General features: G+C 37.5%; 1 protein-coding gene across 1 annotated transcript in view; it reads right to left on the bottom strand.

Moving 5' to 3' along the window:
* Positions 1–279: 279 nt before the first annotated feature.
* Positions 280–18,068, bottom strand: part of Ppil6 (peptidylprolyl isomerase like 6) — a 32,298-nt gene continuing 14,509 nt past the window's right edge. The window contains exons 5-9 of the mRNA XM_076859462.2: positions 17,832–17,894; positions 17,583–17,730; positions 13,354–13,410; positions 5,415–5,550; positions 280–391 (exon numbers count right to left, since the gene is read on the bottom strand). Of these exons, the coding sequence (XP_076715577.2) occupies positions 280–391; positions 5,415–5,550; positions 13,354–13,410; positions 17,583–17,730; positions 17,832–17,894 (516 nt within the window). The remainder of the gene's footprint in view (positions 392–5,414; positions 5,551–13,353; positions 13,411–17,582; positions 17,731–17,831; positions 17,895–18,068) is intronic.

Genomic DNA, 18,068 nt, shown 5'->3' with positions numbered 1-18,068 from the left:
GGACTGGACCCCTGGCATTCTGCTCCTGCCTCCACAGCCAAAATGCTATCTCATGGCCACTTTTGACAGCAAAGGAGGCTGAGAAACTATTTCTCTTTTACAGTCTACAGTAGAGGTTAAGAAAGGGAAAAATGGAGGGGATAGGATGTTAAATGAGCCAACTTATTGTGTCTGCCACAACTTTTAAATTAAGTGTTATCAAGCACTGTTTAATTAAGCCTAGAAACAGCTGTTTAGATGCGAAGACATAAACCATCATAGAAAATAATGATATGGAAATCAGACAAAAGCATCTCCACTGTCAGAAATAGTACATATATATATTGGTCTTTCATTCTCTGTTGGAACAGATTCTAGTTGTTGAAGAACTTCTGTTCCTTCAATCAATTGCCTATGTAGGAGGAAAAAAAAAATGTCGTCAGTTATAAATTTCCACATTTAGCTTACATTGCCAAATGCAGTCCTACCCAACAATAGCTAAGGCTATTTCCTACAAATTAAATTCACTTCGGTCGGTCGTCATAAATATCTTAAGTGGCTTATCTTAAATATCTTAAGCAGATGTGTCCACCTTGCCACATCTACAGCCAGCACCACCTCCCAGGCTGCAGTCCCCCGCTGTGCCCTGCTCTAGAGGCTCCTCCTTGGCTTCCCTGCATCTGCTCTGGTACCTATTCCATCCCTTTTCACTGCAGTCACAGGGATCTTTCATAAATATAAGTCTGATGTCATCTTCCTGCTTAAAACACTTCAGTAATTTCCCATTATCATATGATAAAGACAAAAGTTCCCACTATTTCCTACCAGGGGCTATGTGGCCTGCCACCCACTGGCCCTCAAGGATGTCTTGCTGAAGTCTCCCTCTTGCTCTCTGCTTCAACCAAATTGGCTTCCACTACTGCAAGAGTCCCGTGTTTCCTTCTTGCTACAACTGTCCTCCTCACCTCCTTACCTGGTCATTTCCTGGCCTTCTTTCAGATCAGCTCAGACCTCACTTCCTTGGGGAAGTTTCCCAGGTCTCCCTGTGAAATTCCCCCTCACCTTTTGAGGAGTTCCCAGGGTGAAATAGTACATTTAATGACTTGTATCCTGTTTGGTTAACTTCTGATTCTCCACAAGGGCAAGGATCCCACTTTCACTCAGTGCTCAGTGCCTAGCACAAAGCCTGGCACATTCTAGACTCCTAACCAACATCAAGTGCATGAATAAAAGCTTAAAGTCATGCTGGTTTAAATCTCTTATAGACACTTGCCAGCTGTGAGCAGACCTAGACTTTTAATGTTTCTTTCAATTAAAACAGAAAAATATGAAGCAGAGAGAAAGGCCTAGACATAGAACCAGTGCCTTCTACGAGTACTTGGGTTGGAACAGTGGCTGAGGGAAAGGGAGCAATTTCCATTTCATGATCCTTTCCTGGGATGGGGTCAGTGTCAATACCAACCATGCTCCTCTCTTAGTCTGCCTCTAGGTTCTGTTTTGCCATCCCAGTCAGAAACCGGAACAGAGTCCATGCTAGGGTTTAAATGCCCCTTTCAAAGCTCATGCTGGAATTTCATTGCCATTGTGATGATATTAAGAGGTGGAATCTTTAAGAGCTGATTAGGTCACCAGGGCTCTGCCTTCATGAGTGAACAGGAGTGGGTTTAGCTCTGCAGTAAGCTCCTGATAAAAGGATGAATTCCACCCCTTTTTTGTCCCCAGCTTGTTCTTGTTTCTCTCATGCTTTATAAGCATTTCCATGGGATGCCCACCACCATGTTACAACATTGTGTGAAGGCCCTCAGCTGATGCTGATGCCATTCTCTTGGAGTTCCCAGCCTCCAAAATAAAAATCTGTTATTTATAAATTATCCAGTCTTTGGTGTACTATTAAAGTAACAGAAAATTGACCTAGACACTGGCAACACAAGGTATAGTCTGAAATTCGGAGCAGAGGATAAATGGAGAGATTCACCTATTCAAAGAGAGCATAAAGCATATTCTCCAAGTTGATTTTTCACAATTACTAAGTGAGCACTTATTATGTGTAAGGGTAGGATAAGAGTGAGACCTGTTCTCTGCTTTAAGTTCTTCACAGTGTGCCAGAGAGCACAAAAAAGCCATCTGATTTTGTTAATTAGGGGGGTTTCTGACCTAACCCTTGAGTAGAATTTTGGAAGATGAAAGGGAGGGCAAAAAGGAATAAGATGAGCAAAGCTTAGAGTCTGTCCCAGGATGATGGTCTTATGGTCTGGCTATAGATCACCTGCCAATACACATCTTCAGCCCTGACCTCTGTGATGTTGCCAACTGGTTTTCCTGTAGGAATCTTGATCTGAAACACAACTTGTCCAGCATGAATTCCAGATCTTCTCTCCCAAATCCTTCTCTTCATATACTCTATCTTGGTGAATGGTACTGTCCACGGTTTTGTTTTGTTTTCTTTTTTAAAAAATATTTTTATTAGCTGTTGAATTATTAGCTATGAATCTCAGTATTTCCTGGATTTGTCCACTTACACTTGCTCATTACTGCCAGTACCTTACATCGGGACTTCATTTATGGTCTGCTATGACCAGAGCTTCTTAACTGGCCTCTCTACCTTCATTTTCATCTTTTGCAATTAGTTGTTCACTTCTTCTAAAAAGATCTTTTCAAAATGAGAAGCTGCTCACAATTGAAATTCTTCTATGTTCCCCATCACCTTGGGCTCTGGGCCCTGGCTATTCCTCTTCTCTAGCCTCCACCCCTCTCCATTTCCTGGGCAAGAAGCTCCAGCTAGACCAGATAACTTGTAGACAAGATGTCCTTCTTACTCCTTAGGTGCACCCCAGATGTTAAGAGAAACTCCTTAGGGTCTCTGAAAGAGCTCCTTCATTTTTCTTCTTCTTTTTTTTTTTTTTTTTTTTTTTTTTTGATACCAGAGATTGAATCCAAGGGTGTTTAACCACTGAGCCACATTCCTAGCCCCTTTTTTATATTTTATTTGGAGACAAGTTTTCACTGAGCCACAGGGATTACAGGCATGCACCACCATGCCTGACTCTTTCATTTTTCCTAAAACTGATTTGACTAATTGCGATTTCCATCTTTCTCTATTACTCTCACTTTCCCTTCTCAGCTCACCTTCTCATAGTTTTCCATGACCTCTTCCCATCATAATGCCCTCTTAAAATGAAATTAACCCCCCTCACCCCATCCCCCTGATATATCCCCCTTCTTCCAACCATATTCATGAATGGAGTTCTTACAAGCTTGCATTTTGTTATCCTTTCTCTGTGAGGCACTTCTATGGAGTGTGGCAGTCTCTCCTAAAGAGTATATTCTCAGTGCCATCCATCTGAAGAAGGAGCAGATTCACACACCAGAAACTAGAGCTTGGAGCTGGGCATGGTGTGCATGCCTGTGATCCCACCAGCTCGTGAAGCTGAGGCAGGAGGGTTACAAGTTCAAGGCCAGCCTCAGCAACCTATGGAGGCCCTAAGCAACTTAGTAAGAGCCTGTCTCAAAATGAGAAAAAAAAAAAAAAAAAAAAAAAGGGCTGGGGATGTTGCTCAGTGGTTAAGTGCCCTTGGGTTCAATCCCCGGTACTAAAACGAGAAGGGAAGGGGAGGGGAGGGGTTTGGGGGGGGGGGGGAACTAGAGCTTGGAAAGACCAGTCTCCAATAGAGAAGAAACTTCTTTCTCTCTTCAAACTTTGCTAATCACATCTGGACTTCAGGAGTTGAGGTACACCCCAGATGTTAAGATACACTAGAGAAGAGACTTGGAAGGAAGTTATCCCTGGAGGAGTCATATTTCATCTATTTAACTAGATTACCTAGTTGCCTATTGCATCAATATCTTTCTACATCTCCGTTAGTGTTCTGGTTTAACTATTCTAACTTCAACTATGGTTCAGAGATGTAAGGGATCAAGTGAGAGCAGACTTGGGCCAGAAAAATAAAAGGGATGCAGTGCCTCCCTGAGGCCAGAGTGGTGATGACAACAAAATTAGAGATTTTCCCAAAAGGAAGGTCAGTCATGAAGACCAGGAATTCCTGAAAAGAAGAACAACACTATTTCACTCCACTGCCATTCTGTAAGGATCTAACTTTTACTCTTATTACAGGAGTGGGAGTGATGTCTCAGTCCTGCCTCAAATGTTCCCGATGCCCTCTCTACTGAACTTGTACAACCCATGTCTCACTGTAATATAGTCCCTGCATTTTGATCTGCCTTTCCTAATGCACTCTAAGCTCCCTGAACAGCAGGAATTATGCCTCGTCGCTCTCTGCCCAGCACTGAGCATCAGGACTGGCATATTGCAGGTGCCTAATAAAATTCTGGTTGAAAGATTCAGGAAGCTAGTAATGAAGTGATGACTGAGAAAAAGGCATAGGGTCAGAGATGGAGGGACATGGAATGCTAAGCTAGACTGTGGGTACTAAGGATTGGAGAGAAAGGGTGGTGATGAAGGCATTAAAAGCTTTAGAGTAGTCGTGTTTGTGTTGAGAAAGAAAGTAGTCGTGTTCTCTCTTTAATGAGAGAAAAAGGAATGTTAAGCAGTTAGTAGAAGGGGTAGAGAGTGTCAGCAAGATGACAGAAAGATTTCAGTAGCCCAAGAAAAGTGAGGGTTATTTGGATTCAAAACTAATCCAAGAATGTGTTTTCAAAATCAGACTATAGTTTATTTAGTGTGAAGGAAAACTGAAGACAATTCATTATTTTAGGCTATGCATCTATGAATGTAAACTCATCTTTAAAGATATCTTTTGGATAAGAATATACTTTCTTGCCAGGTGCAGTGGTATATGCTTGTAATCCCAGTCGCTTAGGAAGCTGAGACAGGAGGATCATGAGTTCAAAGCCAGCCTCAGCCACTGATAAGGTGCTAAGCAACTCGGTGAGACCTTGTCTCTAAATAAAATACGAAATAGGGGGTGCTGGGATTGTGGCTCAGTGGCAGAGCACTTGCCTAGCATGTGTGAGGCACTGGGTTCAACTCTCAGCACCATATATAATAAATAAATAAAATAAAGGTCCATCAACATCTAAAAATTATTAAAAGATAAAATACAAAATAGGGCTGGGGATATGGCTCAGTGGTTGAGTGCCCCTGAGTTCAATACCTGGTATAAAAAATATATATATATATATATTTCTTAGCATTCCATGTCCTTCCATATATATATTTATACACACACACACACACACACACACACACACACAAATAGAATATTACTATGACTTGTCTAATGGGTTTCTGTGTTTTATGGGTAGAAGCTTCTTATAAATATTTACTTTTAAACATGTTTGTCTATCTTTGTATTACTTTTACTTTTAAGCCCTGTATTAGGTACTCACAGATTATGTACAATACACATCAAAATCTTTGGAATGACATTTTTACATTTGTGTGAAATATACTATATAGACATCTATAATGTACATACCCAAAAGCCACATATTTTTTATCCAGATAGGGAGCTGCTTGTAGGGTGATATAGAATTGTGACCCATTAGTGTGATGGCCTTGGTTGACCATTCCAAGAACTCCTCTTCTATTATGAGGAACTGAAAAATTTTCATCTAGGAAAGAAAATAATAAGTCATTAAAATACTTCTATTAAGGTACAAATATAACCTTGGTGACGTTCTTAATTGTAGATTTCCTTTTTTTGTTTGTTTTGTTTTAGTTGTAGATGAACACAATACCTTTAGTTTATTTATTTATTTATTTATTAATGTGGTGCTGAGGATCGAACCCAGTGCCTCACACATTCGAGGCAAGTGGTCTACCATTGAGCCACAACCCCAGCCCTTCATATTATTTTCAAACATGCAAATGACAAGAAAGTTAAGCTGTAAAATCTTACTAGAACTATTTGAGCACTTAGTTCTACTTGAACTTTACCATGGCTAAAATCAAGTGTGCTAAGGAAATTAACAATGTAAGAGGAAACATGTTTGCTTACAAATACAGGTCAACAAAATTTCTTGTATTGTTTTCTCAGCAGTATTTCATTCAAATGACCAATGTGGTCATTAAAAACATCACTTTAGAAAAAAAAAATCACTTCTGAGAAGTCTTTCCTGGACATCCTACTCATATCTCTGTGACAGCCCTGCTACACTCTGCATTGTTACTAGTTTCTAGATGTTTCCTCTCTCCTGTGGGAAGGTAGGACCTTTGTCTCATTTTAGCTTTTGCTGTAGAACCCTAGCACATTAATCAGCTTAGGTGTGACCCTAAATGTTGATGATGCAGAAATTAATTTAGGCTTATTTTTACTTCTCTTTCAATAACTTTTAATCTCAATCCTTACATAGATTGATAAGATTTTGTGGAAAGTGATTTTTTTTTTTTTTTTTTTTTTTTTTAGTGTAATGTTAACAAGTAAAAAGAATGTACAGTGTTTTCTGGCTACCATTTTGGGGAAGAACCATTCCCAGCTTTGCCTCCAAGCTCAAATATACAAAAAGACGTAACATAATAAATTCAAGAGTTTTCACTCAATAACTACATAGAGTTCTGAGGATAATTGAGGGATATGAATATTAATTATCGATATGATTTTATTACACTGCATTTGCTAAGTTCCAAACAAAGCAGACCATGCAAAGCAGCAATGTTGGTGGGGGTGACCTTTAGCTTCTTAAATTTTAAACTGAATAAAGATTTCCAAAATCTTATGAAATGCAAATAAGACAGTTTTTACAAGTGAGTCTATATAATTACATCAATGCCCCATCTTAATTTCAATGGAATAAATCATCCATTAATAGAAAATCATATGGAATGGAAAATCTGTCCAATGCAAAGATTCAGAGTGTTTTTAAAAACTGGTATTTATCATTTGCTCTCAGAAATTATGATTAATCTTCCTTATATTGTGTAAGTACCAGGAAAGAAAATTTATAGAGATGTAACATTTTATCAAAAATTCTGTGATTATGGGGAGTTTTAAAGCAATAAATCATAATATCTATTTTTTAAAAATGCTACTTATATGGAAGCCCATGCATAAAACAGATTTAAAAAAAACAAAAAAACAAAGGCATAGAACCCTCTCACTGCCTGAAGACACTTCCTCAGGTCCCCATGGAACTCTATAGAGGATAATTTGAAAGCCACTGCTATAAAGAGACAAGAGAGAGTACGTTCTTAAAAGATGTAGGGAATTCCTGATTTACAAAATTAAAATGTACAGACCTGAAAAAAAAAAGTGAGAAACTATATGACTACTTTATGGGTTGTGTTAATACAAAATGCTTATATGAATCTTAGGGACCTAAAGCTATGCTGTTTCTTTACAGGCAGTGACAGCAGGGCCAAGAGCACTGCCCAGTGGTCATGTCACAGCCAGGTCTACTTTATATTACTATGACTAAATCAAATAAAATAATGTGTGAGGGTCAGGTGTGGTGATGCATGGCTACAGTCCCAGCTATTTGGGAAGCTGAGGTAGGAGGATCCCATTTGTTAAAGACTACCCTGGGCCCAATGAGGTGGCGCATGCCTGTAATCCCAGCAGCTTGAGAGGCTGAGGCAGGAGAATCAAGAGTGCAAAGCCAGCCTCAGCAAATTAGCGACACCATAAGCAACTCAGTGAGACTGTTCTCTAAGTAAAATTTAAAAAAGGGCTGGGGATGTGGCTCAGTGGTTAAATATCCCAAAGTTCAATCCCTGGTGCCAAAAACAAAACAAAATAAAACAAAAATCACCCTGGGCAATGTAGCAGGACTCTGTCTCAAAAAGAAATTTTTTTTTTGTTTAGAAAGTTTTTAAAAAAATAAAATTATGTATAAGAAAGAACCCTATTTGCTCTAAATAGGGTTCAGACCTAAATACAGACCTATAAAGTATTACAATGCAAAAATCAGTGTTTTTTGCTACATTTCTTAATGGTTCTCTGATCTGCCCACCTTTCTATATCTTTTTTCCCTTTGTTTTTATTTTTATTTTTTTCTCTGTATATTTCAATCCTATCAACCACTCTTCTTTCCTTCTGCTTCCTTATAATTTTCTACAAGCTCCCATGAATCTCTAAACTTTGAAATTCATACATTTAAAAAAAATATTTATTGATGTAAAGTTCCTGGGCTTTTTCCTAATATAAATAGTTAATTTCATTTATCATTTAAACGTTGCTTTACACACCCAAGAAAGAAAAATAGGTCTTATGTTGGCACTGCTGAAGGGGGTTGAACCTCTTTAGGCTTACCTAAATAAACAGTGCAGCAGCCCAAGTAGAGGGATTTTACCTTCTATTCGATAAGGAGTGAGCTCATTGGCCTTTAGATAGGTTTGAATTGAGTCCTTTCTCCTGTAGTGTTTCTGCCAAGGATAAAGCATGTATGGAACAACCAGAGAGAACCCAATAGAAAAAAAGAGAGAGAGAGAGAGAGAGAGAGAGAGAGAGAGAGAGAGAGAGAGAACCCAATAGATGAAATTTGCCTAAGCAAAAAGAGAAGATATTTATTTAGGGCTTTAAAGTTTTGTTTCAAAACAAAGTTGTCGGGAGCTACTCTGGAAATACACCCCCTGAGCAAGAGATACTGAACAATAATTGAGCCCCACTATAAATTGGGCCTTACTTCCGCTTGGATAATGAGGCTCCAGGAGTAGGTGTTACCCAGTGGGGTTGAGTTACACTCACCTGTTCCTTTGTAATCCTGCCTTTTGCCTCATTTGAATGGCTTCTCCCCAATAAAACTGGGGTGGAGGTGTGCCTCTCTCTTTCTTGCCTGCCTCGCCTCCTTTGTGGGAGCTGGGTCAGAGGAGCCGTCACAGAACCCAAAGAAAACGGTATTTCTCTGTCTTTGTGTAATTATTTTGTGCCATCCCAGTTCACCTGGGATGTGAGGGCTACCTCTGACCCAGCTCCCACTGCATACCCTGCAGTTCAGTGCTAAAGCACTTGCCTAGCAGGCTCAAGGGCCTAGGGTCAATCTCTAGCACCACAAAAAGAAGGAAAAAAAAAAACCAAACAAAGCAAAACAGACTTTCCAAGTTTAAAAAGATTAACCCATTAATACAAAAATGAACTGAAATTATATATTATTTCATTGTTTTTAAATTCACCTTATTATGCTTAATGAAATTAAGTTTTATACTTGGGGTTGTTTTAACAAGTTTTGGACTTAATTCTGCATGTTGTGGAAAGAGGGCTAATCAGAGAAAAGCAATGGAAAGCCTGGCTGTCCACCATATTAATGTTTCCCAGGGGTAGAAGGAGAGGAAACCCAGCTTTAGCTGTTTTGAGGATTAGCCTTGCTCTCTTTTTCACACTCATCTTTCCCTCTGGAACATGGCTCCCTTTCATTTGGTTGCTTATTGAACATTTTCTAATTCTGTGCTGCCAGACCAACTGCAGTTACAAAGGCTTTGCTGAGCACACTGAGCCTCCATGGCTGCCAGCAAGACAGCAAGGTCTCCACAGGTGGACTGCACACCAAACAGTCCAAGAATGGAAGCTGGGGACAACCAATGGAATGTCTAGAGGGCCAGGTGAGGAGACTATCAGAGACCAGTTCCCCATAGAGCAGGAGGTCCACATTCTGAGGCTGTGCCACTGTGCACATAGTTTGGGCAATCTGATTGTGGCATGGTGTTGGGATGTATGGTAAATTCTCATTGGGGATTAAGGAAGCCAGGAAAGCTTCCAGAAGGGTCCTTTCCCATCTGCAGTGTCTTATTTTAAGACCCAACCCACCAGATTCCTTGTGCTGCCGCCTCCGACAGTCCCAGGCAGCTATTCTTTCCTTTCTCACAGCATTCAGTTCTATCCTCCATAACAGCACCTGGGGGTGACATCTGTATCTGCTTAAACATCTGTCTACATGAAAACATGGACATTCTTCAGGGAAAAAACTTGGTCATATAGACTTTGTTTTCTCAGATCCTAGAATCATACAGGCACCAGCCTAGGAGTCTAATGTTGTGTGAATGTATAAATGGTGTTTCTTGAATGTTTTTATTTCATAAAGGTGTCTCTGAACAAATTTTGAAGAAAATTAGTTATTACTTTTCCCTTTTAATATGGCCATTGGTTCATTAAGATTTTTTTAAAAACCTTTTTATTAATAAAATACAAATACAAAAGATCAAAGAAAACTAATGTTTAGTTAAAGAGTACTTATAAAACACTTTTAATTACCACTCTGGCAGAGAAAAGAACTTTGCTAGCCTCCCCCAAACTGCCTTGTCAAACCCCTCTCTCACCTAAAATAACCAGTCCCTTGACTATTGTAAAATCATGAACATAATGTCCCCCACACCACGCTTTTTTTTTTTTTTTTTTTTTAAGTGCTGAGGATCAAACTTAGGGTTTCATGCATGCTCAGCAAGCACTCTACCACTGAGCTACATCCCAGCCCATAACATTTCCTTATATAGGAGTTTTATCATCCAAATGTGCATCCCTGTGCACTAGAGTTTGATCTTTCCCATTTTAAAAGATTTGTCAGTTTGGAGATGTAGCTCGGGACAGAGTATTTATCTAACATTCACAAAGCCCAAGGTTTGATCCCTAGCACTGAAATAAGAAGAAGAAGAAAAAAAGACTTGATATGCCTTTTAAATCTCTATTAACCTGAAGGTTTTACCTCTATCCTGTCATTTCTCTATACTTTATTAAAGAACTGAGCTATCTAACCCCTAGAATGTCTTCAAGTCTCTAGTTTGCTGATTTCACACATGTGCAGCAATGTACCATTACTATAGTTTGGAACCCAAATGTCCCTCGTGAGTGTCCCCACCTCCGCCCCCAGCCCCATGGTGGTGTGATCTTTGAGGTGGGAGAAATTTAGATTGTTGGGGATATGAAAGCATGGCCTTGAGAAGGATAGTGTAATCTTAGGTCCAATATCTCTATTTCTCTCTTACACACATACACACTTCCTGCTGCCATGAGGTGTGCAGCTTTGTGCCACCATGTGCTCCCACCATAATGTTTTGCTTTGTCACAGGCCCCAAAGCAATGGGTCCCCCCAACCATGAACTGAAATCTTTGATACCATGAGCCCAAATAAACTTTCTTTCTTTTAAGTTGATTATCTCAGATATTCTCTCATAGTGGTGGAAAGATGAATGTTTCTCTGTCCTCTGTCCTATCAACTCTGCTACAAACACTTGCTTCAAAATGCAAAATTGTTTCAACTTGATGGAAACAACTTGAACACCATGAATTTCACCCATTTCCTGTGCTTCCTCCTTGAGAAACACAAGGTGAATGAAAACTCTACCCAGATGGAACAAACACATTTCAATCATCTACCAGCTAACTCAGGGCGAATCATGAGCTCCACTATGTCATCCTTAATAGTAAAGGAGAGCAGTGAAGCCCTGTGTCCCTGAAATGCCCCTTTCCATTCCCAAGAACCTAACCAAGTTAAGAAAACAACATAAGTGGGCCTAGACTGGAATGTCCAGATAAATACTATCTTGAAGGACAATGACTCTTTCTCATGTGTACTGCAAATAGGGTAAGCTAGTGTTATCTGTAGGAATGGCTTTCTTGCATGTATTCCAGGAAACTGTTCCTTGGAATGCTGGTCATACAAGGAACAAAGCAAACTAATCATGCCACTTTTTCTGTAGCCTAACATACAAAACACCTCTCCCAGAGATAACTGGTGTAGAACTGGGGACACTGTGGAGAGGATTAGTACCATTCATCCAGCCCCCCGACACTGGATAAGGTGTCATGAGGGGCAGAGGTGCTATTTGGCAAAGTACCATGAGGGATGGAGGTGATCTCTGTCCAGCCTATCAAGTGGACTTTCTGAAGTAGTTTTTGAGCGATGAAGGCACCATTTGGTGAAGCACTGTGAGAGACAGAGGTGCCAAGGTCCAGCCTGTTGCCACTGAACCTTTTGCGTAAGCATTTTCAATAAGCCTTGTATCTTACATGCTGTTTTCAGGTTTTTCTTTTTTTTGTCTCTTGGCAACCTATCCCACTGCCCTAGCACAAGTGGGCTGTGGTCTCAACACCCACCCACCCACATTTGGTTGTTCTGATCTCCAAAAACTCTCCTTCCACTTTGACCAAATCAAAGCATCAACTCTTCCCATGCCCACCTCCACAACAAACTTCAAGTCTTTTTCAAGGTAAAATTTATTATAGTATTTATGTTTCTTGATCATTTAATACATGTAAAATAGTGTTACTTTTTTTTTAGATTACTCTGTGTGTGTGTGTGTACTGTCAATGGACCTTTATATTATTTATTTATATATGGTGCTGAGAACTGAACTCAGTACTTCATTCACACATTCTAGGTAAAGCACTCTACCACTGAGCCACAACCCAGCCCCTACTGTCTTTTTTATTGTGACACTGATGACCTTTTTGTAACCTCATTTTTACCATAAATTTTTGCCTGTGGTTTTTACTTCATGTGTTATATGGTGCAAATATTTCTTTGGAATATATATCACATTATAACTGAACTGATTGTATTTCTTGAACATTGGCTGGGTCCAGAGAATCAGGCTCATGTTCTGTTCCTTCACTAGTGTATTCTTTCAACAGAAGGCACAGAATGTCTCTGATTTTTTTGTCTCTGATTTGGGACATTAATAGATATTGATGCAGCAAATGCCTACATGCATTATATCACTGCAGGCAGCAAAAGGGGTGCTATTCTATTATTTCCTTTTCATTTATTAATTGGAATATTTTAAAAAATAGATGTTTTCCTTTATCTATAAGTTCATACAGTTCATATAGGAAAAGCAGGAAAAATGTTTGATTTTTTTTCTCTGTTTTTAGCAGTTTTCAGGATAATGAATTCTTTTCCTATCATTCTCCCAAAGGTAACCAATTAGGTTTTATTTAATAATTTAACATAATTATGAACTCATAGATTAAAATATTTGACGAGTTTTGGTCAATTGCTATTACTATTCTTTTTGAAGTTCAAATTATTCCATCTTTGGCCATGACAGCCTCTTCAAATTGACCTCTGGGGCCTTTTGCCATGACCTTAGTAACTTTCATAGTTTTCTTGTCATCTGTTAGATCATGAGGTAGCTAATAAACTGGGATTTATCCTGGATAAAGAAATAATATAATTAGGCAAGTAAAACAAAATATGGGCTCAAACTGTTCTGGACCAGCTTATCCCCATAATTTTAAACTATATGTATATATATGCACACATATAAATATAATAATATATATGAATATATGATATATTCATATTAACATATATATACTGATATATATGTGTGTGTGTGTATGTGTGTGTGTGTGTGTGTGTGTGTGTATACCTAACACTATCTTATTTGGAGTTGTGAAAAATCTAGTCTTATGTGTCTTTAAATGCGTCAGTAATGTATTACTGGATTATTCAAATTTAAGAGAACTAGATGTTTAAAACACATACCTTCAAATGTTGGTCCATAAATAGACTCTCCATTATCTCCTCTTCCAGCTACTATGTCTAAGAAATCACAGTAAATAAACAGAATTTTGAGGTTAAAAAGTTAGAGTGTAGTAATGATAGGTGGGAAAAGATATTTTAAATTATGATTATACTTTTACCAATATCTAGAGTAAGTCACCTGTTTAATATCTAAACCACGAATATTTTACCATAATAACTTCATGTGTATTTTTTAATGATTTTTATTTTCAGGATTCCATTTTGTTCTTATAAAACTCTCTGATGTAGCTTAAACTACAGTGCAAAACCTTTTGAAATAATGAAGTATTAAGTTACCATTGTGGTCATGACTTTAAAAAGTGTTCACATAAATTCTGCTTACTTCAAAAGTTATCCCATAGACCTCCTTGCATTTCAGAGAAACAGGGAGATTAAGCTAGGAGGATAAAATAGGAAGAGTAAGTTCTTCTTAGAGTGTGACTAAAAATAGGTGCTCTAAAAAGAATACATGTTCAAATTTTCATTCCTGTGGTTCCCCTGTAGAGATAACATTCATTTCCCCAATATTTTGGAAATAAAATTTCTTATAATGTAATGAGGTTCTCTTAGGTATTTATAAGACATGCATATTTTGGCTTAGGCAATGCTCCTACTATAAAAAGACTCCAGGCACAAGTTATTTTATATCTATCCACAGTTGAAAGAAAGACATGTCTGTCTTCTATACCCCAGACTCCTCATCAGTATTCTTTCAGTATTCTGATCCACCCCCCTCTTCTAATAGTGTTAAATAAACCTTTTTTGAAGGACTATTTTAGCCAAGTAAGAGCAATCATCTCTAATAAAAGTCTGCTAATTTTAAAGAAATCTGATACAACAGAAAGCACTGTGGAAAGAATTTATTTGGAAAAGAAAATGTAGCATTTAAGTTACACTATTCGTAAAACTGATTCAGAGGTTAATCGATAAGTCTTAAATCTAAAACCCTACTTTGCTTAAAATTACGGATGGATATGTAATGGCTGAAGGCTAAATCTGGAAATGGGGAAGTTAAGGTTTCTGATTTCCAATCCTTTGGATCCTAGTCTGCTTTGTTCAGGAAAGTCTGCCCAGGTGGATACTTTCCCCTTCTAACTTACCTAACATTAGTCATACTCCTTTGCCTCATCTACCTTACACTCCCCAAAGTTCCTCTTGTCCTCCACGTCAGATGTCCCAGATGAATGTTTATATTGACACCATTACAATCAGTATTTACTACTATTTTTGGTGGCCATAACCCACTCACTTGAATTCAGCCTTATATATGATATTATGTCTGTAACTCTGACAACAAATTTAGAGATGCCAAATAATGGCTAAAAGTAAATTTGAAGTCAGATGATTATGATTGAAATCTTGACATTAGTTACTTTTCCCAAGCCTCTTCCTTGCCTGAACAAACAGAGACACCAGTAACTGCCTCACAGGTGGCTCTTAGGATTAAGTGAAATGACGAAGGGCAGTACCTGGCAGGGTGGCATGCTCATTCATCAGTGGCTGCCACTACAGTGGCATGATTATAGAATGCATCCATTTACTATCATCATCTTCATAATGTTCAACATGATGATGATAATAATAAGATGTATTAATATCCCGAGACCCTTCTAAAGTCAGGCCTTGTGGGAGCCACAGAGGGGAATCTGACCAAAGTGATATATTGACTTGGTATCTTCTTTAACTTTGTACTTTTGAAATGAAGACAATGTATGCTTCCTGCTCAAGTGTTTCTTCATTCATTTTTTCTTTCTTTCAGCAAATGTTAACTACCTAGACTATGCTAGGTATTGTTCTAGCTAGAACATGGGATGCAAGAGTGAACTAAGTAGATAAAAATCTCTACCCTTATGGGATGTATATTCTAGTGAAGAGAAACAGACATTAGACAAATGTCTTATAATTCACATAATTGCATATCCAAGAAATATTGGGCATACTATTATAATATGTCCAATGGTGAAAAACACTATAAAGAAAGAAAGTAGCAGGGTTTTTTTTTTTATTTGTAGATGGATAAAATTTTTATGTGGAGCTGAGGATTGAAATCAGTGCCTTACACATGCTAGGCAAATGCCCTCCACTGAGCTACCATCTCAGCTCCAGAAAGTGGCAGTTTTAAATAGGATGTCCTTGCTGAGATTCACTGTAGGGAAAATCCAATAAGTTCATGAAACAAGGGGGTATCTGGAGATATATCTGGGTGGAGTATGTCCCAGTCAAAACAAACAAAAGACCTCAAGGCCAACTTGTAATTGATGTGCTTAAGGAATAGCAAGGGAGCCCATATGTGGAGCAGAATGAGCAAGAGGGAGATGTCAAAAGACGGGGATGGAGGGGCAGGCAGTGTGGAAATGTGAGGCCTGTTGGTCACAAAGACTAAGTAACAATACTTAAAAGCGTTTTAAGGCATGACACAAAACCAAATTTAGCTCCTATGCTCTCCAATTCTACATTGCTCTAGGGGAATTCAACATCTGAAGGGAGAAGATAATGTCCAGACTTTGCACTTTTTTTCCATATTTTTTTAATTGGGCATAATAATTATATGTAATAGCAGATTCACTGTTACAGAGCTTGGCACTTTCAGTTCTCCATGTTACTGAATACTTACCACAAACTTTAATATTATTATAATTATCCCCATTTTATGATTAAGGAACTGATTCAGAGATTCTAAGTACATATCTAAGGTGGTACAACTTATATGTATCAAAGTTTAGATTTCAATCTAGCAATCTCATTTTTCCCTAAACTGTTCTTAATTCTCAAAATGTGTGCACTTTACTATTTAGAAATTTTACTGCAAAAACCCCAAACAAATAATATGACCTACTTTTCCCAAATCTTGCTCTGGGGGAGTTTAATCAAAAACAAATGGAGACCAAAATCCTTCAGATAGTACTTTTCACTAGTAACAATGTAATGTCTTTGGCAAGAAATGAATTATTTTCCATTTATTTTATTTTCAAATTTCTGAGCATCTGAGATCCTGGCCTGGGAGAGTCACTATCAGGCTCAGAACCAGGAGCCCTCAGTGGTAACAATCCCTGGCACACCCCCCCCCCAAAAAAAGTATTAGGAACCCTGATGTTGGTTCCCTTAAGGATTGTTTCATACTAAAAAAACAAAACAAAACAAACAAACAAAACATGGAAAATAATCAAAATGTTTACCAGTAGGAAATTAAAATTATTTAACAATATTATGAAAGACTGGGAAGACTCCAAAAATTTTCTGTGTTTACGTTCTTTGGGAAGATAAATACTTCATATAAAGTGGAAAAAAATTAAGGTTAGATAACAGTATTTGTGATATGATCTCATTTTGCAGAGATTGAGGAAAGAATTCCTGCTTTACGTGCAAAAGACTTGGAATAAATCCTGAAATAACCCCCCCTCATCAGTCTCAAAATATTACAGATCATGCTAAAAAATTAAACATCAATTTAAGCTTCTGCATATGTTATCAAGTTCAAGCAAATCTCCTTCTACACTAACTCAATTATTTTTAAATTGCTGCCTGATTTCTCCCTATGGAATATCTTCCAAAAGCCCTTCAAAATTTAATTTTGTGCTGTTAATCAGGCACCTACTCTGAGGAAAGCCAAAGGATTGACCTGAAAAGAAACACAAATGGAGACCAAAATCCTTCAGATAATACTTTTCACTAGTAACAATGTAATGTGTTTGGCAAGAAATGAATTATTTTCCATTTATTTTATTTTCAAATTTCTACCCTTAACATATTTCTTAAAAGCACTGTGTTTCAAATTATTTTCATGTATTTAGTTGAGCATTTAAAATTATTTTTTGATTTTTAAAAAAAAGTCACCATGCTTTTTAATTTAAAATATTCCTGGTAATGTAAGTGTTTTTAAAAAATAATTAGTGATCTGTATAAAGCAATACAAATATCTTAATTTATCATTTGGCTATATAAACATACTTTAAGTACATATTTAAAATTAAGACTATCTAATTATTAGAGAGTAACAGTAACCAAATTCTTTTATTGCACATACCTATTATTGTTATTTGTATGTGAATATGACCCATGAAACCCACTATTTTATGTAATTAATATACACCAATAAATAAGAGAATATCTAATTCTATATGCATTTTATAAAAGTAGCCAAATAAAATTCTGGGTTTGCAATTAAGTTGTATGTAAGAATTTAAACTCACCTCCTCCTTGTATCCAACCATTTTGTACCACTCGATGAATAATTGAATCTTTATAATGTAACCTTATGCCACTTTGAGAAAACCCTGCTCTTCCTGTGCACAGGAACTGAAAATTTTTACATGTTTTGGGACATACATCACAATATAGCTAAAAAATAAAGACGATAGGTTTCAAAGATGAAATATTTTAACATCTTAACAATCATAGATGCTTCCCAACTTTTTTTTTAAAAGGCAACATCCTCTTACCTCAAAAATCAATCGTCCAATTGGATAAAAATTAATCTTAATGTCCAAGAATACAAAAACATGCTATTAAAATTAGGAAGAAAAAGATAATGTAGGTCAATGTCTTGTAAGAAAGTTATAGAAATGACCAAAAATATAACAGACATGTTTTCAGTGATAAAACTTTAATAGCATTACCAATAGAAATCAAATGAATGACAAAGCACATTTTCTTTTCTTTTACCAAGTCTTTACAAC

Source organism: Callospermophilus lateralis, chromosome 6 (genome assembly GCF_048772815.1).
Source record: "Callospermophilus lateralis isolate mCalLat2 chromosome 6, mCalLat2.hap1, whole genome shotgun sequence".
In the NCBI taxonomy this organism is placed as follows: domain Eukaryota; kingdom Metazoa; phylum Chordata; class Mammalia; order Rodentia; family Sciuridae; genus Callospermophilus; species Callospermophilus lateralis.
The sequence above is the reverse complement of the archived record's forward strand: the minus strand, read 5'-3'. Positions and strand labels throughout refer to the sequence as shown.